The sequence below is a fragment of the Dromiciops gliroides genome, chromosome 1, assembly GCF_019393635.1.
Source record: "Dromiciops gliroides isolate mDroGli1 chromosome 1, mDroGli1.pri, whole genome shotgun sequence".
NCBI lineage: Eukaryota > Metazoa > Chordata > Mammalia > Microbiotheria > Microbiotheriidae > Dromiciops > Dromiciops gliroides.
The window spans coordinates 368,297,154-368,321,662 of record NC_057861.1 but is presented as its reverse complement, the minus strand read 5'-3'; the positions used below and the strand labels follow the sequence as shown (position 1 = coordinate 368,321,662).

Genomic DNA, 24,509 nt, shown 5'->3' with positions numbered 1-24,509 from the left:
CTTGACACTAGCTGTGTGACCCTGGGTAAGTAACTTAACCCTCGTTGCCCCAGGGGGAAAACAGTAGCAATGATACAAATAGATGGTTTGAATGGATATGCTGCTCAAATGATTCCCTGACCCACCACCACTCCATCCCCATAGACTCTGCTTCCTCCACTTTTGCCCCAGGATCTCAGTCTTCTGACAGTTTATCTGTTTGACATTATTATATACTCTTTCCTGATGAACTCTTTGAAAGTTCTTACAGTATAATTTTGAGAGGGAGAGTGTTCAACATATATATTTACAGGCTACATCAAGAATGTTGATGTTAGTCAGAAGGGTCTGGCTAATATCAACATCTAAGTGAATAACAAGGCAAAAATAAGCAGCTAATTGCTATATTGAAGATTAGTGCCTGTATTAAAAAAGGAAAAGAAAAAGAAAAATAAAGATAATTGTAGGAAAGACATTCATACCTGCAAAGACAGCAGTTGTACTGGTTACCATAGAGTTGTTCTTTCTTTGATCTTTACTTCAATGATGACATTATCTGGGTAACTTATTATTAGGAAATAACAAACCACAGGTATATGTGTAATGTATCTTTTTTATTTACAAATCAAAGGCTTTCATACTTTTTCTATGGTACTTCTGATGTTAAAGAGGTAGAAAACGGGGAAAATAGAATCAACTATAATTCATCTTTTTTTTCATTTTTCCTTTAGAGACAGAAATGTTTATTCTACCAAATATCTCAGACCATAAACAGGTGATAAGGCACTTCATTGATAGAAGAGCCAATCATCCTTCATGCACAGAACAACATTAGAATGACTTTTTTAACTGATCAGATTATACTTACTAATGAGTAAATTAAAAAAAAAATTAAAAGTAGTAATTCTTCATAGTCTTCATTTGTTTCCATTTTTCTTCCCTTTCCTTCTTTTTGTTCTATTACATGATAAACACAGAAGATACTAACAGCTAAATAAATTTTCAGTCAGACACTTGGTTGCAAAAAATATTCTGAAAATTTTCTGGAATAAAGCAATATTTAATTATTAAATAAAGCAAAATTTTAAAGTTTTTCTGAACTATTTTATGTTTATGAATAGACAGTAGTACTCAATAGTCAATTGAAAGGAGAATGACCAAATATAGTAACTTCAATAATGAACTGTCATTTTACAAAAATAGCTACTATTTATAACTACAGTTAACATGGAAAGATTTTTAATTTTTTTTTATCTTTTTATTTAAGTAATACAAGTATAGAGACCTAACTAATAACCTTGGACGCAATGGATATCCCTTTTTAACTGGAATATTTGAAAGTTACTGGTGGACTACCTTATTAGAATGCTGACACTAAACCATTTTCATAGAATTATCACCCAATTATAAGCCTCATATGAAGAGGAATAAACTTTTCCCAATTAATTAGATTGTGCTTGGATATTCGGAATTTAGTATACCAGTCTATTATTTGCACTTTATAACTCAGGCTTTTAATGCTTATGACTAACTCTTTTTAGTATAAATAAATATATTTTACCAAAGGGGAGGGGGGAAGAATATACAGACTCCTTCAATTTAGACCTGGGAAAGAACTCTAGGGATCAACAAATACAATTCCTTCATTTTACACATGAAGAAACTGAGGCCCACAGTACTAAGTGACTTGACAATGTATCATTCTGTAACTATTCTTTTCATCTTACTATAAACAATTTGAGCTGAAGAAAATCAATCCATTTGTGGTTAGTTTTTTGTTTTGTTTTTTTCCCCCTTAATGATAAGTATAGTCATGACTGACTCTGTGACACCATTTGGGTTTTTCTTGGCAGAGATACTGTAGTGATTTGCCATTTCTTTCTACAACTCATTTTACAAAACAGAAATTGAGGCAAACTGAGGCTCAGGGTCATATAGCTAATAAGAGTCTGGAGGCCAGATTTGAAGATATCTTCCTGAATCCAAGTCCAGCACTCTAGCTACTGTGCCACCTATTTGACCAAATACAATAAAGAGTCTGACCTTTTTTAAAAAAGTAATTGTGCATACTTTTGACTAAGTTGAGAGAATCAACTATCTGTTTGACTAGCATTCAACAAAGACTAAGTTAATTTGTTTAAATAACATGAATTTTACAAAAGAAGAAATATCTCATATACTCTTGGGCCTGAAAACTACTGATTATATTGTGTATTTTCAATATATTTTCAGCCCCAGATGGGTTTCAATGTGTGCATTACATATAATGCACCTGGAAAGAACAATAAAAAAGAGTTTAGGTGGAGGGTTTTCCTTTATAAAATGTCCATACACATTCAAGATTCCCTGTGCCTGCTGCTGCTCATGTCTAAGGATACATAATACCCAGATACTTAAATGGCTGACTATCTGTAGGGATGTGAACTTTTGCTCTTATGACAGGGTTCCCATCAGGGAATAGGAGGAGGCCTTTCCTAACCGTCAAAATGACTTAGCAAGAGATGTTGACTATGTCTCACAACATCCAGGGATATAAGCCTTTGTCCTTTAGCTTTCCCATCAAGGGCTGCCTGTTGGAAGAATTTTTTTTTTTTTTCCCAGCCTCCAAGTGACTTAACAGAAGTTTCTTATCCATGTGCTAGTCATAGGTGAGGAACACTAAACTTTAAGGTGGTGAAATAATAAATAGGATTCAATTGTCCTAAGTCAGTGAGGTGTGAGGGCTGGGACCTATTGGCAGTGACAAGAGATCTTTACAACTGCCCAAGGGCCCCTTTTCTGTCAATTAAGAAACATTTATAAAGTACTTACTACATGTGAGTCAAAAATAACTCCTACTTTCAAATAACTTACATTCTGCCAACTAGTACTATGGGGCTGACTAAAAGAAAAATCTGGGGCAGCTGGGTTGCACAGTGGATAGAGCACCAGCCCTGGAATCAGGAGGACCTGAGTTTAAATCTGGCCTCAGACGCTTAACACTTCCAAGCTGTGTGACCCTAGGCAAGTCACTTAACCCCAATTGCCTCACCAAAAAAAAAAAGGAAGAAAAAAAAAGAAAAAGAAAGAGTTGGCAATGAGGCTGGTTATCTATTGTAAGAGCCCTTAACATTTTACTGAGGAAGGAGAGAAAAAGAGAAGATAGTGACTATGCTGGTGGCAGAACAGTGAGAGAATGTCCATGGGAGAGATACTGTGGTTATGCTGAGTTATATATGGGTCAGGCAGAGAAGGAGAGATAAGGGTTAATGAAACATGGACCTAAGGTCAATAGCAATAGTGGGATAAGGTATCAAAGGTTGAAAAGAGATGGCAGTGGCAGGGATCACCAGACAGATTGGTGAGAAGAATGGCCAGAACTAAGGATAAATTAACCTTAATTGTTGAATGAAAGAGAAAACCTAAATTGTGCCTTTTAAAAGCAAACTGTGAGTCTGTGGCAGTGAGGTCAACTATCCAGCACCTCTAGCATTTTTCCCTATTTTGGTAGGTGGGAGTAAAGTGTGAAAACTCAGCCTCAAGGTGACATTGTTAAGCCTGAGAGAGTTTGTTAATTCCATGGAAAGTGTGGAATTATTAAAAGGAAAATTTCTCTTTACTATGGGCTAGGGAATATATCATTTCTGTATTTTTTGTTGTTTGTAATAAATTCTAGTGTGTTATGCCTTGTTAGTTTAATGCTTGTATGGGAGCTAAGGGTCATTTGGGAAAAGCTAGAAGTCAGCAAAATTCAGATGTTCCCAGAGGGACTCTGAGTGGAGTCATGTGCTGACGAGAACATCTCAAGATGAATTTGGTACATATGAGACCAGAGTTAAATTCTATTTATTATCACAGATGACACAGATAAACCCCCCACATCCCGATTAAGAGACTGATCTTTAGGCTTAATGTAAGTCTTGTCTTCTAACTTCTCTCTGTAGCAAGCCTGAATTTATAAATAGGGAGAATATTTGGTTACCTAGGTGGCTCACTGAGCACATGAATTATCTCACCCACCACCATACAAGATGTCTGAAATTCAGTCATTAAAGCTGACATTCTTAATCTTTTTGTGTGTGTTTGCATCATGGACCCTTTTGGCAGTCTGATGAAGACTATGTTCCTTTTCAGAATAATGTTTTAAATGCATAAAATAAAATACAGGATTATAAAGGAAATATTGAAATAGTTATAAAAATTTTTTTTTCATTTTAAAATGTTCAAAAACCCCATGTTAAGCATCCCTGCTGGAGAATCATCATTACCTTTCTTGAAGGCTTAATAGTCTTCAAGAGTCTCCTGTTAAAATGAAAATATTACAGGGAGGCTATCATGTCATGTTTATCAGATAACAGGAGAATAAATTTCTATAGAACTGGGATCCAAATATGCATGTGAATAGTGATAGGAAAACTAAGGAAAGAATGCACCCAAAATAAGCTCTATTTATTTAATAATTTTGAATATATGTAATCTTGCCCAATAATTACTTCTTATAGATACCAAATAATGGTTGAGGTACACCTTTTCTATATGAAAAAGAAAACCTGAATCAAATACTTCACAGGTACAGTTATGTCAACAGACCAAGAAGATTTATGGGAATGTTGGGAGGTGCCTAATTATTTAGTCAAATTGAAAGGTTTTTGGATAATGAGAGAGTAAGGAGAATAAGAATTTTTGAAATGTTGGCTGTAAAGATGGGTAGTATACATGAATAATTTGTAATTTTGCTGCTGATTCATGAGAACTATTTAAAACTATTTAAAACAAGCATCAAAACAAAACAAAACAAAACATTGATCCTTAAAATAGTATTCTCGGGAAAAAAAAACAACTGCAGAATTGAATCCTTCTGGTTTATTAGTTGTAGCATTTATGCATGTGTGTATATGTGTCTGTATGTCTCTGTGTGTATGAACATGCTATTAGTTATAGTTGCAAACCCTTGTTAACCTTCACCATTTGATTTTGAACTTCATAGGATTTAGAGTTGGAAGGGATTTTAGAGTCTAGTTATTCTTGGTTAGTCATTTTTCAGTAGTGTCTGACTTTTTGTGACCTCATTTGGTGTTTTCTTGGTAGAATACTGGAATGGTTTGCCATTTCCTTCTCCAGCTCATTTTACAGATGAGAAAACTGAGGCAAACAGGTTTAAGTGACTTGCCCAAGGTTGCACAGCTGGTTAGTGGCTAAGGCTGGATTTGAAAACAGGTCTTCCTGACTCCTGGACAGGCTCTCTATCCATTGCCCTTTTAGAATCTAGTTCAGTTCCCTATTTTATAGGTGAAAAAACTGGCGACGGGATCCTTGCCCAAAATCATTCACAGGTATAGTGAGTAGCAGAGCCTGGATTCAAACTCAGGTCCTCAGATATTAATTGTAATGGTCTGTGACACAGCATTCTTGAGCATCACAACAGCCTTATGAAGAAGGTGCAAATCCTAATATTCCTATTTTATAGGCAAGAGAACTGAAACTGAGAGAATATCAGTGACTTAGTCATAGTCACAAAGCCAGTAATGGGTGGAGTCAGGTCAGTGTGATGCATACATTATTACAAACATACATATATACACACATATGTATATGAGTGTGTGTTTGTGTACATACATTAATGTTTTGAATGGAATGATAAATTATTCTCAAGTTTTCAAATTTGCTAAGTATAAATGAATTGAAACATGTAAATTTATTTATAAACATCTTTTAAAATATGACTCAACAAAAATCTTGTTTTATATATGTAAAACTAACATATTTCAGATTTAAATTCTATTTATGTCTATATTAAAAGGGAACCATGTGGCTTAGATCTATGAAAATATGGAGGTATATGAAATTGTGAGTAGGGAGTTTTTGTTCTTTTTATTTGTTCATTTTTTGTTCTTTTGTCCCCGTTGCCTAGTGCAGTGATTGAAACATAGTAGGTTCTTAATAAATGTTTTTGATTGATTACTTGTGTTAATATGAATATAAGGATCACCCGGATTTGATGTATGTGGCTTATTATCCAAAAGTATTTTTTATGAAGCCCTGGGTTAATAGAGCAACATGTCCTTCAACTGAACTCCAAACTGAATCCACATAGCTAGCTGATAAAAGTCCATACCTGGTAGCTTCTTTTCCCTAAGGATAACAAGTCCCTATCTTATAGGGAAATCTAGCATTCTCATCCTTGTCAAATCCTGTTTTGGAATCCTGTAATCTTATTGATATGGTGGAAATGGGGTACGGGTTGGGGTTCGGGTTCTTAGGAATTCCTCTTTAAAGAATTCTACCCTCTTGCACACAAAACTTAGAATAAGGTGATAGTTTATTTAGGAGCAAGGGAAGGGAAGGGTGGGGGGAGGGAAACCATGAAAGAAATCCTTGGAATTTTCATGGGGAGATTTGGCATAAAGCACATGGCTCAGAGGTACCAAATCTCCTTGAACAGAAGACTGGAAGATACTTTTATAGAGGACTGATGGGGGTGGACCATCTGCCCATGAAAATTTCCTTTAGTGAGAGAGGACCATCCCCCACTGGTGGTAGCTGGGGGAATTGGGTGAGGAGTGGAGGACCATCCCCCACTGGTAGTGACTAAAGGAATTGGGTGAGGGGTGGCTACAGATCCCTCTTCAGAACCAAAGGCCACAGCCACACCCAAATTTATCTCCCCAGGGTAAGGGAGACCAGAATGAAGGGTAGGAATCCCAAGCTAGCTCAGTCTGATTTGGTTCAGTTTATCTCTCTAGGCATTATCTGTCCTCTGGTTTAGTTTCTCAAGGAGAAGATTCCTCAGTGTGCCCCAGAGAAATTCTGGGGTGCTCTGCGCCCCATGACATTATCATGATGCTTCTGTATTTCCTCCATACTTGTTATATCTGAAATTGTTAAACTGCCTTTGCTTCTGTATCATACTATTAAAAACTGATAACAATCCGTAACCCATGGACAAAAACAAAAAAACCTTATATACCCTGAGAAAGGGGGAGTCCCTGAGCTCCCTTCTTAGGAGGGGAGTCTCCATATGATCATGGTTTGTTTCTTCTTGGGACAAAATTAATTGTTATAGTATTTTTCCTATCCATTCTATGATCTGGTTTCTGTGAGGTACCTACTTTTGGTAGGAGAGGCAGAAATAGCCTTCTCTGATCTGGGTGAACAAATTGTAGGAGATATCATTGATGTCTCTGACCTGTTTATTATCTTGTAGGAGAATGGGTATGAAAACCATATTTAATATTCAACAGTTGATTGTACTTACACTTCCTCATTCTGTATCCTTTTCCTTTTCTGATATATGCCTCCCAAATCTCTCCCTTTTCTTACCTCAAGGGGAGCCAGTATTTTCAGAGACCCTGCATTTGACCTTAGTCAAAAAATGGTTAAATTATACTGTGGCCTCTTATCCACATCAACCCCCCATTTTCCCAAATCCCTTAAAATTATTCCTGATAAATTGTATTGCCTGTGCCATGTACTTAGTGTGAGATTTAAAATTGGATATTAGATCATAAATCTCCCCTACTTAACCCTTCCCTTAATTTATCTCCCAGACTAGTAAATGGAAGAAGCTTCTGGTTTTCTAGATAGAGCCTTTATTGTATATAAGGTGTTGTTGATTAGAAGGATAGGAAAATAGAAATACAGTACAAATCGTCTTAAATCTAGGCTTAGTCTATATTCCTTATAAAAACTCACCAAACCGATTTAGGCCACCTTTGGAGTGAGTCAGACCGTCTGTCCCGCGCCGCCAGGAGTCCCGCCAAGCCGGCAAAAAAAGGCTACTCCCCTTCTCTCCACCCCGGAAGTCAAAAAAAAACCCCGGCAGGCAGTCTGACATGCGCAGCAGGCGGACTGTACCCGGCAGGCAGTCTGACATGCGCAGCAGGCGGACTGTACCCGGCAGGCAGTCTGACATGCGCAGCAGGCGGACTGTACCCGGCAGGCAGTCTGACATGCGCAGCAGGCGGACTGTTCATCTCCTCCCCAAAAGGGTGGTCCTTGAAAAACTGGCGTCTTTCAGTTATCCTAACCGACTGTTAAAAACTTTCATATTTTACCACATTTCCCCCCTTTGCTTCCTCAAGAAATGGAATGTTTCCTTGATGGAACAGTAAAAAGAATATAATAACTTCTGCTGACTAATAATATGCGAACAACAATACAGAAAAGGAAGAGAGGAAAGTTTTGTCCAGAGGGGCGATTTTTTTTTTTTCCTCATGAACCAACGCTTTGACATTAGTCTTGCAAAGGGAGAGCCTCTGCAGAGAGTACATGTTACAGATAGTATATAACAGAAAGGAGATAGTAAAAGCTAATAAAGCAAAACAGTTCATATAAAGTCTCTGAGTTCTCTTGTCTTCTTGAAGTGGTAAGATGTCATCAGGAGGAAACTGGATTCTGGTCTGGAAAACTGGATTCTGGACTCTGGACTCTGGTCTGGAAAGCTGGATTTCTTCTTTAACTGTTTGAATTGCTGTATTTTTTTTTTTTTTACTAAACCTTAGCATAGCATTTTGCAATCAGTAACACTTTTTACCACCATGTGTCTGGATCAAAGTCAAATTTAGTATGTGTTCATGACACCTGAAAATGTTATGGAAAGGTTATCATACCATATCTCATGGTTCCGAGACAGCCAGTGATTGTGCTAGGCCACAGGTGAATTCAACTGAGTGAGATAAAAAGATAAGTAAGTTCAGTTAAATTAGGTTAAATTAGGAGGGAGAGAGGATGAATACTGGACTGTGCCTAGTAATTGTGCTCTACATAGTCACCATCATAAGCAAACCATGGACTTATGTATACCTGTCTCTCCTTTTGTTGCACATATATTCTCTCCAGGGCCTGCATCAGAGTTCACAGCAAGTTAGTCTCTGAAATGATAAGTTTCCATATTTCTGAAATCTCATTAATTTCACCAAAGACAATATGATGGTAAAAATGTGTGCTATGCTGCATAACTGAGAATATATTAGTGATATATACAATAATTCCAAACCATACCCAGAGTATAATGACATATAAATAATAAACGAATGTAAATAGCTGATTATATTAGACATTGTTACATAATCTTCTTTTAGACATTATTACATAATCTTCTTTTAGCAAGTAGACCACATCATCTTATACATGAATTCTCTAGTATAACAGTAGCAGATACTTAAAGTGGTGATTAATTCATCAAAAAGAAATAAGACTTCAATAAGCAAGATTCAATATTCAATAGCATATACTTAAAATGCCTTTGAAAAGTCACTTAGTTCACAAAATCGGGTTTTTAAAGAAAAGCAAAAGAAACAAAAGTAAAAAAAAAAAAAAAACAAAGCAAAACCAAAAACCAAAAATAAAAGGCAAAAGATTCGCTAAGCACCCTTTTGTGCTCTTAAAGAATTTAAAGGTGTGGTGAATTCCAGGTCTTTTCAGTGCCTTTCAAAAGTCAAAACAAAACAAAAAGCAAAAAGGATTAAAAAAAAAAAAAAATAGGTATAGGGTAGGGAAAAGGGTGGGAGAAATTGAGGTGGGCCAGAAAACTAGGCCATGTGCTTCAGTGCTTTTGCCTGTGGAAGGAAATGCTTGTTAAATTTTAAGGTATTTAAGCTGCTAGAGTTTGGGGTATGCCACATTGTTTTAACTGGTTCCCCAATTCTCTGCATGCCAAAGTGGCAGGGGTTTCTGAATTGTCATTGATCTTTCTAATGCTGTCATAATGTTCTTTATGGTAGAAAATGTGGAGTTCTCTAGCATCAGTTTTGTCTGTGCCACTGATTTTCAATAAAGGCTGATTTAATTGATGAACCACAACATTCAGCTGATGCTGCTTAGCAAATGCTACAATTGTATCATTTCCTCCCCACTTTCCAAATTTCTTTAATTCATCAACATATTCTTCAAAAGGGGAGTCATTTACTATAAAAGACTCAAACTCTTGTCTATGGTTAATCATATAAGAAGCAGCTTCTTGTCTGTGTCTGAGATGATTTCTACAGTGACCTTCTAGCTGGTCTGCTAAAGCCCTAAAAAGGCAATTTCCGTCTCCTGATACTTTACGAAGACTGAGTCCCAAAGCATTTAACTGATCAGTGGGATTATTAAATGGGAACTGCCTTTTTCCTCTGAACTCTCTTTGCTCTTTAACAGTTGCTATCTTTAGGGTTTTTACCTCTTTAGCGTCTACCTCAGGTCTATCTGAAATCTCTTCACCTATGAATGGTGCAGGCTTTATATGAGAGCAATGAATCCATGAGTCTTTTTCACCAATTTTAATGGCAGTAGGAGTTGTCAATAATACCTGAAAAGGTCCTTCCCAGGCAGGTTGAGTTCCACTGGTTTTCTGAAAATTCTTTACATATATTTTATCTCCTGGGTTGAAGTTATGCAATGAAAAGTCTAATGGTCCTGCCTGGACCACAGCTCCTGCCTCATGGAGTTCACGTAGCCTGGTCTGTAATTCCTGTATATAGGAAGCAACAGAAGTATCACCTCCCACCAGTGATGTATAAACTGGGGAAAAAGTTTTAGCTTGGATAGGAGGGTGACCAAAAAGCATTTCATAAGGAGATATATGAAGTTCTCCTCTTGGTCTACTTCGTAGATAGAATAATGCCAATGGTAGAACATCAGGCCATTTCAAATGGGTTTCAGTACATAATTTGCCAATCATACTCTTAAGCTCTTTATTCATACGTTCGACTTGGCCTGAACTTTGTGGATGGTAGGGCGTGTGGAATTTTGGAGTCACTCCCAAGAAAGAGTAGATTTGGGATAAAATCGAATCAGTGAAATGTGTGCCTTTGTCAGAATCGATGCGGGCTGGTGGGCCAAAACGAGGTACTATCTCTTTAAGAAGAATTTTGGCAACAAAGGCAGCTGTGGCTCGGGGGCTGGGAAAGGCCTCCACCCACCGAGTGAGCTGATCAACTATAACAAGGCAAAATTTATAATGTCCTGCTTTTGGCATAGTAATATAATCAATTTGTAAGTGCTCAAAAGGTGTATATGCTAGAGGACGCCGTCCATAAGCTTTGGCCTTAAAAGCATACTGATTATAAGACTGACATGTGGAGCAGCCCGAGCAGATTCGAGATGCTGTATTAGTCACACCTGGTGCTATCCAGGTTCTCTTAATAGAGTCTACAATGCCTTGTGTACCAAAATGGCCTTTTCTGTGAACAGAGAGGCATACCTGGTGGTAGAATTTCCGGGGAAGAAATGGCTTACCTTCCGGAGACACCCAGATGCCATTGATCTGTTTCGCCTTAAATTTCTTTTTCCACTTTTCTACTTCAGAATCGTCATAGGTTAGGTTGGAAGGAATATCCTCAGAAGGTGAAAGGTTAAATACATGTTCAGGAGCTTCTAATGCAGCAAGCTTGGCTGCAGAATCGGCTCGTGCATTTCCCTTTGAAACAGGATCACTATTCCCTGTGTGGGCAGGGCAATGTACAACGGCTAGGGAAGAAGGCAGTTTTAGGGCATCTAAGAGGTCCTTGATAAGGTCCCCATTGGCAATAGCCTTGCCCGAGGATGTTAGAAAGCCTCGTTGACGCCAAATCATACCAATAAAGTGGCATATGCCAAAGCCATATTTCGAGTCAGTAAAAATGGTGGCACTCTTATCTTTAGCTATATTACAGGCCTGTGTAAGAGCCACAAGTTCAGCAGCCTGTGCACTAAAATGGGAAGGCAGAGAAGCTGCCCAGAGGGTGTCATAATCAGAAACTACAGCAGCTCCAGTAAAATGGGTTCCCTCTCTCATAAATGAGGAACCATCTGTATAGAGGACAAGATCAGGATTTTCTAAAGGTGTATCAAAAAGATCGTCACGGGGTTTTTCAGCCATATCAACTAAAGAAGCACAGTCATGCAATGGTTCCCCCGAGAATGGTAAGTTAGGGAGTAGTGTTGCTGGATTAAGAACTGTGCAGCGTTTTAAAGTGATATTCTCATTACCTAACAGGGTTATTTCATACTTAGCCAGCCTTTGATCTGAAAAGGCTTGTGTCCTGTGACGTAGTAAGAGAGCCTCCACTTCGTGAGGGCATTGCACAGTTAGAGGGTTACCTAGGACCAAATCAGAGGCTTTTTCTACCAAAAGCGCTGTGGCCGCCACTGCTCTAAGGCAAGGTGGCGCTCCAGCCGCTACAGGGTCCAGCTGAATTGAATAGTAGGCTATAGGACGTTGGTTAGGCCCCAGTGACTGAGTCAGGACTCCAGAAGCCACCCCCCTTTGTTCATGCACAAAGAGAGTGAAAGGTTTACTATAATCTGGCAGTCCTAGGGCAGGTGCTGATAACAAGGCCCGTTTTAATTCTTTTATGGCTGAGAGATGCTGGGGATCCAACTGTAAACTGTCTGGAACAGAACTTTTTGTAAGAGCTATGAGGGGTTTAGTAATTTCACCAAAAGAGGGTATCCATTGTCTACAGTACCCAGCTGCTCCCAGAATGGCTCTCAACTGCCTCTTAGTAGTGGGGGCAGAGAGTTGTTGAATGGCCTGGACTCTCTTAGAAGAGACAGAGCGAGTTCCAGCAGCCAAAATAAATCCTAAATATTCTACCTGGGGCAAACACCATTGTACCTTTGTCTTGGAAACCTTGTGTCCTCTCTTGTGCAGCTCCAGCAGTAAGTGACGGCTATCTTCCTGACAAATTTCAGCATTAGGAGAGGCCAAAAGTAAGTCATCTACATATTGTACTAGTATGGAGCCCTTAAAGGTAATAGAGGCCAGATCCTGCTGTAAAATTTGGGAAAATAATGTGGGACTGTCTACAAATCCCTGTGGGAGTCTAGTCCAGGTCCACTGTCTATTTTTCCAGGTAAAAGCAAATAAATATTGGAAGTCCTCATGTACTGGTATGGAGAAAAAGGCAGAGCAAAGGTCTACCACTGTGAAACATGTAGATTCATAGGGAATCGAGGAAATTATCGTAGCCGGGTTTGGAACTATGGAATGTCTAGGAATAACATAATTATTAATCGCTCTAAGATCTTGCACAAAACGATAAACAGGTTTACCATCTGGCCCAGGCTTGGGTTTTTTAACTGGCAAAATGGGAGTATTGCATGGAGAGTGATGACATGGAATAATAATACCCTGGCTTTTCAAAGCCTCAATTATAGGGGTGATCCCTTCTATTGCTTCCCTAGACAATGGATACTGTGGAATGGAGGGGGGTGGTCCCCCCTTAACTTTAAAGGTAACAGGCATGGCAGACTTAAGGAGCCCCACCTCATTAGGGGATGAGGCCCATAAAGACTCAGGAATGTCAGAGGGGATTTTGGATACCTCCCCTGCTGTTCCTTGAGCTTCTGTAAGTAAAATTGGTAATAAATGAACAGTATCCTCTGGCAATTGTAAGGAGACAGCCCCATCTGGAGCACAAGATATGGTTGCTCTAAGCTTGCAAAGGAGATCACGACCTAATAAATTTACAGGGGCATCAGGCATGAGTAAAAATGAATGTTCCACTGTTAAGGGCCCCATAGATACCATGCGAGGATTCAATTTTGCCACTCTCTGGCTCTTTCCTGAGACTCCCACTACATTCAAAAATCCTACAGGTCTACACCCAGCATCTGGTTTGCTTACTAATACTGATTTAGAGGCTCCTGTGTCTAGCAGACAATCATAATAAGTCTCCCCCACTTTTAAGGTGACATGTGGTTCATTACTCTGGGGAGGTGAATGGACTGGCACAAGTGCATTCAAAAAATCCGGATCTGGGAATATATGGCTTTCATTATCTATGTTCCATTCCTCCCCAAGACACCATCATTCCTGTGTCCTCTTCTGAGGGGGGTCTTGGTTACCATTATTCTGGTACTGCCTTTCTGTATTCCTCCAAAAAGATCTATTTCTATTTTGATTTCGCCTGTAATTAGAATTAGAATTTCTTCTCCAAGTCCTACATTCTCTCAATTCATGCCCCTCCTTACGACAGTAACAACACACCTTAGTGTCCTTGTTCCAGTGTCCACATGGCTGACTAGGAATCGCTGGTGCCAGAATGCTCTGTTTAGGGTGATCTGGATCTTCCTCACGTGAGTCAAAGACATAATTTGCAAGTTCCTTAATTCTATCTACTGAGAGATTTCTCCAGTCTGGACATTGTTTCAGAAAGTATCTGCGTATTTCTGGCAGTGAATTATAAACAAATGTGTTGAGAATGATACAGGAATCTCTTAAATCTACTGGATCCAATCTGGTGTACTGTCTAGCGGCCTCACAAAGTCTATCATAAAATCTGTTTGGTCTTTCATTAGCCTCCTGAGGTAGGCTTAAAAATTTCTGCCAGTTTTCCGGTTTTCTAGAGCAAGATTCCATTCCCTTCAGAAGTGTTTCTCTAGCATCTTTTAATCTTTGGAAATCCCTATCATCATTATAATTCCACTCTGGATCCTTTAGAGGCCATTCCACATCGGCCTTACCTTTCGCAACAAGGGCATTTCCTGCTGAGATAATATCTGTAATCTCAGTTGGGGACAGTAAAGTTTCCAAAAGGCAAGTAACATCAGCCCAACTGGGTTGATATGTATTAAATATAGTCCTTAACTGTGAAATTACAGTGTTTGGATTTTTCTCAAAACTAGGGATGATTGATTTCCATGCGCTCAAGTCACTTGGTCTAAAGGGGCTATATTTTCTGACTTGAATTGGCACTCCCTTCTTACTATGTTCTATAGCTTCCTGCAGAGGGAGTAGTTTCTGCTGATCTGATTCTGAACTTGGATCATCTCTAGTAGAAACAGCCATTTTGAGGTCTCTCTCCATATGTGAGAGTTTCCCCCACATCATAACAATGATAATAACAAAAACAATGATAATAACAAAAACAAAAAAAAAACAACAAAAAAAAATAAAATCCTTAGTCGTATGAACTATGGATGTGGTATTAAAAGGTATTTCAATTGCAGGCATGAAATTTCTACTTATATTAAACGTATTTTCCCAAAGATTCTCACGTATACTATTATACAAAAAACTTTTTGCTGCCTGAATGAGGAAAAAACCAATAATGTTATGAAGGACCATTGAGTAAACTATTCCTCTAAGTCGGGATGTTATGCTGTCCCAATACATTCCGATGAGAAAAATCAAAGGGATGGTAGAATATTCAAGCATCTTGCCCTTTAAACTGGGCTGGCTTTTCTGTTTAAAGCGAGACTTTTAGAGGCTTAAAGTCTTTAAGGGAGATTAGACAAAGGGAAAGTCCGCCTTTATTGTATATAAGGTGTTGTTGATTAGAAGGATAGGAAAATAGAAATACAGTACAAATCGTCTTAAATCTAGGCTTAGTCTATATTCCTTATAAAAACTCACCAAACCGATTTAGGCCACCTTTGGAGTGAGTCAGACCGTCTGTCCCGCGCCGCCAGGAGTCCCGCCAAGCCGGCAAAAAAAGGCTACTCCCCTTCTCTCCACCCCGGAAGTCAAAAAAAACCCCGGCAGGCAGTCTGACATGCGCAGCAGGCAGACTGTACCCAGCAGGCAGTCTGACATGCGCAGCAGGCGGACTGTACCCGGCAGGCAGTCTGACATGCGCAGCAGGCGGACTGTACCCGGCAGGCAGTCTGACATGCGCAGCAGGCGGACTGTTCATCTCCTCCCCAAAAGGGTGGTCCTTGAAAAACTGGCGTCTTTCAGTTATCCTAACCGACTGTTAAAAACTTTCATATTTTACCACATTAGTTATCTATCAGACATGTAAGAAACAGTACCTGACACATGTTAGATTATTAAGAAATTTGTGGATTGATAAATTAATTCATACTTTGGTTTAAATGATATAGAAGTGGGGGCAGCTAGGTGGCACAGTGGATAAGGCACTAGCCTTGGATTCAGGAGGACCTGAGTTCAAACCCAGCCTCAAACACTTACTAGCTGTGTGACCCTGGGCAAGTCACTTAAACCCCATTGCCCTGCAAAATAAATAAATAAATAAATACATAAATAAATAAATAGATAGATAGATAAATAGATAGATAGATAGATAGATAGATAGATAGATAGATAGATAAATAAATAAGTAAATAAATAAATAAATGGATGAATGAATAAATAAATAAATAAATTGATGAATGAATAAATAAATAAATAAATAAATGGATGAATGAATAAATAAATAAATAGATGAATGAATGAATGAATGAATGAATAAATAAGTAAATAAGTAAGTAAATAAATAAATAAATAAATATGCTTTAATGTGTAAGACACCACCTCTGCCCCCCACCTCCACCCTCCAGAGTCTCATTTTCATAGAAGACATTTTGGAGAGATAATCTCTTTTGAACAATGGACTTTCTAACAGGGTACTTGGGAAAATATTCAGGAGAAGGATTCCTTTGTCACTGCACCTCACCTCACTCCATGGAAATAACTACCCATTCTGTCAATACATAAGGTTTCATCAGCTAAGTAAAACATGTTGGTGCACAGGAAAGAACATCTGATTTGGATTCAGAGAATATGGGCATAAATTCCACTTCTGTTACTACCTTTGTGATGTTGGGTGAATCACTTAACTTCCCTCTGCCTCAATTTTTTTCATCTGTAAATGAAAGGACTGGATGAGATGGCTGATAAGGTCTCTTTCATCTCTAAATCAGTGATCTTAGGAGTAAAAGTATATGTGGTTTGAATTTTCTAAATGATCTCATGTACTTAGTATTTGGGTAAAAAGCCCTATATGCCTACACATATAGTCTAATCTGGAATGTTTTCAATAATGCATTTTCTTCCCTGTCTGCAAACTTTAAAATTTCCATATCCCTACAAGCCACTATCATGAAATTCAGAATAGCATACCTAAGGGCTTGAATAGTATGTGTAGGAGAACAGTAGAGAGTCCCCCCCACCTTTGCTCTCTCAGAGTCACCTGACTTTATTTCTAAGCCCTTCTCCATTTACTTATCAAAGAAAGGTAGTAAGTCTATATACACAGAGGAACTTCCTAATTTAAATCCTATCTTTTTATATTAGGAGAAGAAAATGCCCTTTTACCTATGGCATTTCTTTTTTCAAAAAATAATTCTCCTAGGGTTCATAGGTCTTGAGTACAACATGATGAGTTAATACATTAACCACGATATTTATGAACTCTTCAGATTATTGGCAGCAATAGAAGTGAGCAATACTGTTCAAAGAAATATTTCTCTGAGTAATAAGTTGATTGTGTGTATGTGTGTGTGAATCAAGTATCCCTTGAGTGCTAAAAAGAAATTAGATGTTGATCCCTGTATACATCTTACATAAATTGAAACCTTACCTTGTTCAAGTCCTCCTGATAAAATGTATTGTCATTATTATCTCCTTTCCCCAAAGAGGAAATTGACTAGTAAACCAGACACCAAACTGCAAGGCTTATATGAAAGATCATGACACTAGTATGCTTGTAGTGACTGAGTGGCACTCTAGGAATTAATAGGATGAAAAAGACATATTTCCCTTAAAAGCTAGTCTGTATTTTGTTTAAACTTAAAAATAGAAGTACTAATAAATGTAGAAATTATTCAGATAATGCTAATAACAAAAAACCCTTTAATACTCATTTTAGTGTATTTTTGAGTTTTCCTGTGTGTATTGTGTATGTGTGTGTTTATTTGCCTATATGTATATATGTATGGGTATATTTCACACTCCCTCCACCTTCATTCCTATGAAGCCAATCCCCAACCTACAATTAGAAGGATAACACTCATTGAAAAGCATGAAGGGGCCCCTACTGTTGTGGGGAAGCAGAAGAATCTATAACCTTCTTTTCTCCTCATGGGAATTGAATAGCTCTCTGTACACTCATAACTCTCCTGTGTTGAACATAAGACCAAGCAGAAAATGTTCCCCCACAGGTATTCTTTCAGGGACAAAATGATAATCCCTAAGTAGGAATAAGATCAGAGGTACTCATAGAAACTACTGTGAAATGTAGACAGTTTGCTCCAATTCTTTAATTTTCTCTTCAAATAAGGTAAAAAAGTGCATGCTGAGGATGCATTCCTTTCTTAGGAACAAAATAACAGGAGTTTAGTTCCTGCAGGGGAAAATTTTCTGATCTGTAGCTCTCACTAGTGAATTTTGGATGCTAAACTAGTCACAGAGAAAGGGTCACTTTATATTTTCATCTTTCTTGCTTGTCCTCCAATTAGTCTGGTGGTAGAAAACTCCTTAGGCTCATGATAAGCACTAAAAATCTACTAGCATTAATTGTATGCTTTTTGTAGAAATCATTCCTTGACCTTCTGGCTTATTAGACAAGACCTTGTAATTTTATAGAGATCAAACTTACATAGTGTCATTTTATGTTGGGCAATTAAGATTGTGAATGCTAATTAATAATAATAATAATAATAATAATATACTTTTCACTTGCACAGCACACTACAAATAACAAAGCACTTTCACAAAAATTGTCCAATTTGATCTTATTAATCAAATTATTACGCTTGTGTATGTGAATTAATTATAATATTAATTCTACAGATGAGGAAACTGAGGCTCAGAAAGGATAAAGGAAAACTCATAAGTGGCAGAACAGAAATTTAAAAGCACAGCAACCATAGTATAGTGAAAAGCATATGAACTCTAAATCCAAAGGATGGAGGCTCAAATTCTACCTCTTATGCTTGCTGTACAAACTTGTCAGAACTTGGGCAAATTTCTTAATATCTTAGTGCTCCTGGTTTCTCTTTGAAAAAATTTAAGAGTTGGATTTCATTGGCTTTGAGATCTCTTCTACTCCTAAATCCATGATTCGCTAGTCTTCTGATCCCTAATCCAGGGGTTTTAACACTATATATTTAGTCTTTATATAGATAAATTATAGGGCAGGGTCCTCTTTTGCTTCCTCCCCATTTTTTTTTCTTTGAGGGAGGGGTATGGTTAGTACATATAACAGTGCCAGCCACATGTTGAGTATTTAATTTATGCTTATTGATTGATTGATTGGTTGATTATACAGGAAATTATAGTTTTCTTCAACAGCATTCAAGGTTTTATTTATTTTATTTTCCTTATTGTATTAGGACAGAACTACTGGGACCCAAACCCAGAAAATTTGAATCGAACTAAATGTAGCAAGGTAATCAGTCATTTAGTTTTCTCTGGTCTACTTTCTACAAATTTTCATTCCCCCAATGAGTAGCTTTATATTTCAGGGTCACATCCTTTAAAAAGGTGCAATCCTGGTTGAAATGTGAATGTAACTGACAAACTACCTGAGGATTCCACAGGAAGTTTTCCTTACAGAAAATGGATTACATTCCTAAATTGGTACATGAATCACTGAAGTCCTATTTCAGATTCTTTCCTTATGTTGAAATTGGTAATATAGTCAACTTCCTGAACCCTTATTTTTAACTTCCCAACTATCAGAAGAAGTAGGGTTCCAAATAGCAGAACAGGTCATATACTAACAACAAAGGCAAGATGGAAAATACATTAGGTTTTGTAGTTGTATTTGTCATAAGCAGACATTCTATAGGCAATGTCAACAAAATTTATATAAATATATATTCATCTATTCATTTATGAAACAAATATTTATTAAGCACTGATTCTGTGCTAGGTACCAGTGATGTAGTTACACATGACATAGGCCCTGTGTTTATGTGTTTTTATAGACATTATATATGTATGTATATACATGTACAAAAAGACCAATTATATAACAATAGAGAGAGGGGTGCAAAGCAGGGAAGTTGGCAAAGTTTTATGAGAAATTTGAGGATGGAAAGAACATTTTTTTTCAGTTTCTATTTCATTGGGTCATGGCTACTAGAACACACATACACGTGCGTACACACACACCCCTATATATATAAATATATATATATAGAGAGAGAGAGAGAGAGACACACACACACACACATATATATGTATATATATATAGACACACACACACATATATATATACATATATATATAGACACACACACACACACACACACACACACACTATTTTTTCCAATTACCTGTAAAGACAAATTTCAAAATTCGTTTAAAAAAATGAATTCTAAGTTTTCTTCCTCTCTCACCTCCCCTTTCCTTAAGAGGGTAAACAATTTGAAATAGCCTATATCCCTGCAACCATGTAAAACGTATTTCCCTATTAGTCATATTATGAAAGAACAAACAGAAGAAAATGAAAAAAAATAGTATGCTTCAATCTTCATTAAGACTCCATCAGTTCTTTCTTTCGATATGGAAAGCATTTTCCATCATGAGCCCTCTGGAATTGTTTTGGATCATTGTATTGATGAGAATAGCTGTTATTTATAGCTGATCACTGTACAATATTGCTGTTACTATGTTCAATATTTGGGAGAGAACGTTTTAATAGGATGGGAAGGATAAGGTCAATGAATGCTTCATGAATTGTGCCACCTGAATTAGGCATTGAAGGAAAGACAGAGACTTCAATAGGTAGGGTGAAGAAAGTCCATTTCAGGTATGCGAAACCATGCCAGCAAAGTCATAGAAATCAGAGAGGGTAGAACAAGAATGGGGGATAAAGGAGAACATCCCTTGCCAAGAATGTAGAGTATTAAAAAAAAGAACACAATATAGGGTTAAAAAAAAAGATAAATTATTAAAGACTTTAATACCAGAATCAGGGATTTATTTTTTATTTGGAAGGAAATGAGGAGATGCAGGAAGTATTTGTGTAGAGAAGGAACATCATTAAGATGATTACTTGAGCAGTGGTATAAATTGGAGAAGAGGAAGACTTGGAATAGGATAATGGTTGGAATGTTCAAAGACCATTTCATAGGCTATTGCAATAATCTGGGCAAAAAGTAATGTTAGCTGCAATGAGGACTAGCTTAGATAGAATTCAGGGTATATGCAGAACTGTATTAGTTAAAATGACCTGTTTTCAAATACTTCCTCAAAGAATTACTAGATGTGTAACCCTGGGTGAGTCACTTAAGCTCTGTTTGCCTCAGTTTGCTCTTCTGTAAAATGAGTATAATCATCTGCCTCCCAGGATTGTGGTGGTAAGGATCAAATGAGGCAATAATTGTAAAGCCCTTAGCACAGTACCTGACACACAGTAAGCAGGTACTAAATAAATCTTAGCCATCATTATCATCATCATCATGTGATGTATTTAGTTTTCTAGCAAAATTCAGGTTGCATTTCTTCAAAAAAATCATAATACCTTAAAAATGGAGTTTGATAAGGAAGTAAATATGACATTCCATATAAATTTTAATTCACTCTGAATTCCATTTAAAAACACTTATGAATAATGAACTGGAAGAAGGTAAAGAAGTAGATTAATATATAGTTCAGAGTATAGTATATAGTTAAATGGACTTAATACATACAGATGAGAAAATCAATCTTTGAATCAATTTCCCTATCAACAAGATATATTTAAGTGTGTGTGTGTATATATATATATATATGTGTGTGTGTGTGTGTATGTATGAATATATACATATACACATATGCACACACACATATACACACACATACTTAAGGACAGCTAGGTGGCACAGCAGGTAAAGTGCTGCTCATGGAGTCTGGAGCAACTGAATTCAAATCCACTCAGACATTTACTAGCTTCTTCAAGTATAAAATGGGGGTAATAATAGAACCTATCTCCCAGGTTTGTAAGGATTAAATGAGATTATGTACTATATAATGCTAGTTAGCTAGAAGGTATAGCATCAGCAATAGCAGCAGTAGCACTAGCTTTAGTAGCCTAGCTGTAGCAGCAGGAGCAGCAGCAGCAGCAGAAGTAGGAACAGCAGCAGCAGTAGCAGTAGTAGCAGTACGGTAGTGGTAGAAACAGTTGCCTACATATTGAATTATATACAAATAAATACAAGACTGTGTTTATTTGTTTGAATAACTATTGAAAATTGGATGACAGTAAGACAGAAGGGAATAGCATGTTTCCTTCTGATAAATAAGATAGGCTTACACTTACTGTAAGGTGGATTGCAGATGAAAACTAAAGAGAAGTGAACTAAAACAATTCAGCAGTTATTGATTTAGGTAGGCAAAAATTCCAAAGCTTAGAGCATTAAGTAGATTGAATTAGGAACCCAGGAGATATTCAGGTATGTAGGGAATTTCAAGTATGTAAGAATTTAATGTGGATGAAAAAAGTTACCAGCAGTAGAAACAGGCCTTTTTACTAAGGCAAAAACTCTTGATATGCTTCTTGCCAAGGACCAAATTCAGGTGTATAAGCATAGAGATGAAGACTAATGCCAATGCATCCATAGAGTTGAGTATCAGAAATCTAAGCAGTTCCTAAAAGGAATATGGTATATATTTCAATGTTCATAATATACTGTTTTTGTGGTACCTATTACCTTTAATGTCAGTAACAAAGTCCTGTTACTTAAAGCTCAAAATGGCCCCGACTTTCCTTTCCAGCCTTATTATATACCCATCACCTAACCAGATTCTCTACATCTTATTATTATTCAAGGGCCTAGAATGGTCCCTATATTGACTTTGCCACTTTGAATTCCACATTTCCTTCAAGGCTCAGCTCAGCTCAAGTGCTACCTTCTAAATGAGGCTTCTCCTAATTCCTTCTTTGGCTAATGTTTTAATAATGGTGCCCCCCCAATTTCCCAAGAAAACCAAATGACTAATTTTTATTTGTATATAATTAAATATGTAGATATTGTCTTTCCAGATAAAATGTAAGCTCTTGGAGGGTAGATTCCATTTCATTCGTGTCTTCATATTCCTAGTGCCTACCACAAGGTGTGTGAGTGCTTAATAAACACTTGTCAGTTGGTCATTATTGTAAATATCACCCAAGTAATTTAATGTCTATTAATTAATATAAAGAGTAACACTATCACAGTACTATATACAGAAGGAAAGATATCTTGAATTTTTTTTAATTTGTAAGATATAGAGAATTTTTTATAAGGTTGACCTTAGATTGTTCTTTGACTGAAATGGAGGGATGGCATGTACTGATGTATCAAAAGCATGATGGCATTATAAAATTGTCACCTCTATCTAGAATGCCATTTCATGGGATCAACAATAAAAACACCATTACCATGGGAAAAAATATATATATACACAATATACATATATATGTATATGTATACATGGAAAGAGAGCGAAATTTCAGTGTTGATTACTTTTAACAATTTCTGAGATATTGAGGAGATATGTGAGAGGAAAGAAATCAAGAAGCTGTGGTATTATGCTATGGGGGGGGGGGGTAAAATATGCCAAAGAAGCATTCAAAAGGAAAAAAAAAACTCAGATATTCTTTGCTAGTTTTACTAGATTGCCCACTTTCTCTGCCACAACAAAGAACAAGAAATAAATTTTATCTTTTATGGAATTTAATTTTTTGTGATATGTATGTTTTGTTTTTTCCTTGAAGGTGTAATTAGAACAGCCTTGCCAAATATGGACAGGGAGGTCAAAGAACAATATCAAGTACTCATCCAAGCCAAGGACATGGGAGGACAGCTGGGAGGACTAGCAGGAACCACTACAGTGAACATCACTCTCACTGATGTCAATGACAATCCACCTAGATTCCCCAAAAGTATGTTGTGTTCCATGTTAAAGTCAAAAGTCAATGCAATTGTTTATAAAATCCTTCAATGTCCAATCCATGCATACATGTTTTTGAAGAATTTGACAGTCAAGTAAAAGATGTGGATAGACAGAAAAAAATGAACCTGCCTCTGTTAGACTGACTTCATCAGATTTGAACATAAAAGTTTTTAAAGACAAAACGAACTGTTTAAATATTTAACCATACTTTAACTGAAGGAAAAAACAAAAACAATGAGCATTTTCTTTATTTGTATTTAAAATCGAAGGTATATGTTAATAGCCAAGGGTAAATTTGGTCCTGACATTTTCCTGATTTAAAGTGAGCATTCCTGTGCAAGTTGTATTGTGATTTAAACATAACTGATAAAGCCACTTATGGCACCATGTTTTATCAACTTTTGGCTTAAGATATTAAATCTGTTTCTTTCTCCCCGAACCCCCATTGACAGTTTGCTCATTTGTAAAATGAGAGAGATGAGTGAATGGGGCTAAATGTGCCTTTCCAGTTTTAAATCCATAATCTATAGCCTAAGTGCATATTTGCTTTACCATCATGACTAATTAAAATATGGGAATTATAAGAATTTTCTAGTAAGTGTTTGAACACTTATGTTGAGACTACTTTGAATATGACTAGATGTTTCATTATTATATAATCATTAACAGTGTATATTTTTCTTGAATAACAGAGTATCATACTTGCATCTTTACAATATTATTTTGTTTTCTGTTGAAAATGTTACTTTCTTTGTCATATTACCCTATATTATTTTGTAGCACTGCATGACTTGAAAGTTTTCATTACTATATTACTCCTTGTTCTCCTACAGATTTTAAGCAAATATTTCAAACATTCCAGTACACAGGTGTTGAATCTCTCACTTGGTACTGTCAGATGAAATGAGGGCTCATGTTGCTTTGGGGAACTTGATGAAATCCTTGGATACCAACTTTGCATGAACACAACTGAAATTATTGTTGTTTGGCATGGTTCTTC

General features: G+C 37.0%; 1 protein-coding gene across 3 annotated transcripts in view; it reads left to right on the top strand.

Moving 5' to 3' along the window:
* The window catches only part of CDH12 (cadherin 12), a 1,430,569-nt gene that overhangs the window by 1,250,742 nt on the left and 155,318 nt on the right, over positions 1 to 24,509 (top strand). For all 3 annotated transcript variants that reach the window (XM_043974996.1, XM_043974997.1, XM_043974998.1), the window contains one exon: positions 23,331 to 23,498. In XM_043974996.1, the coding sequence (XP_043830931.1) occupies positions 23,331 to 23,498 (168 nt within the window). The remainder of the gene's footprint in view (positions 1 to 23,330; positions 23,499 to 24,509) is intronic.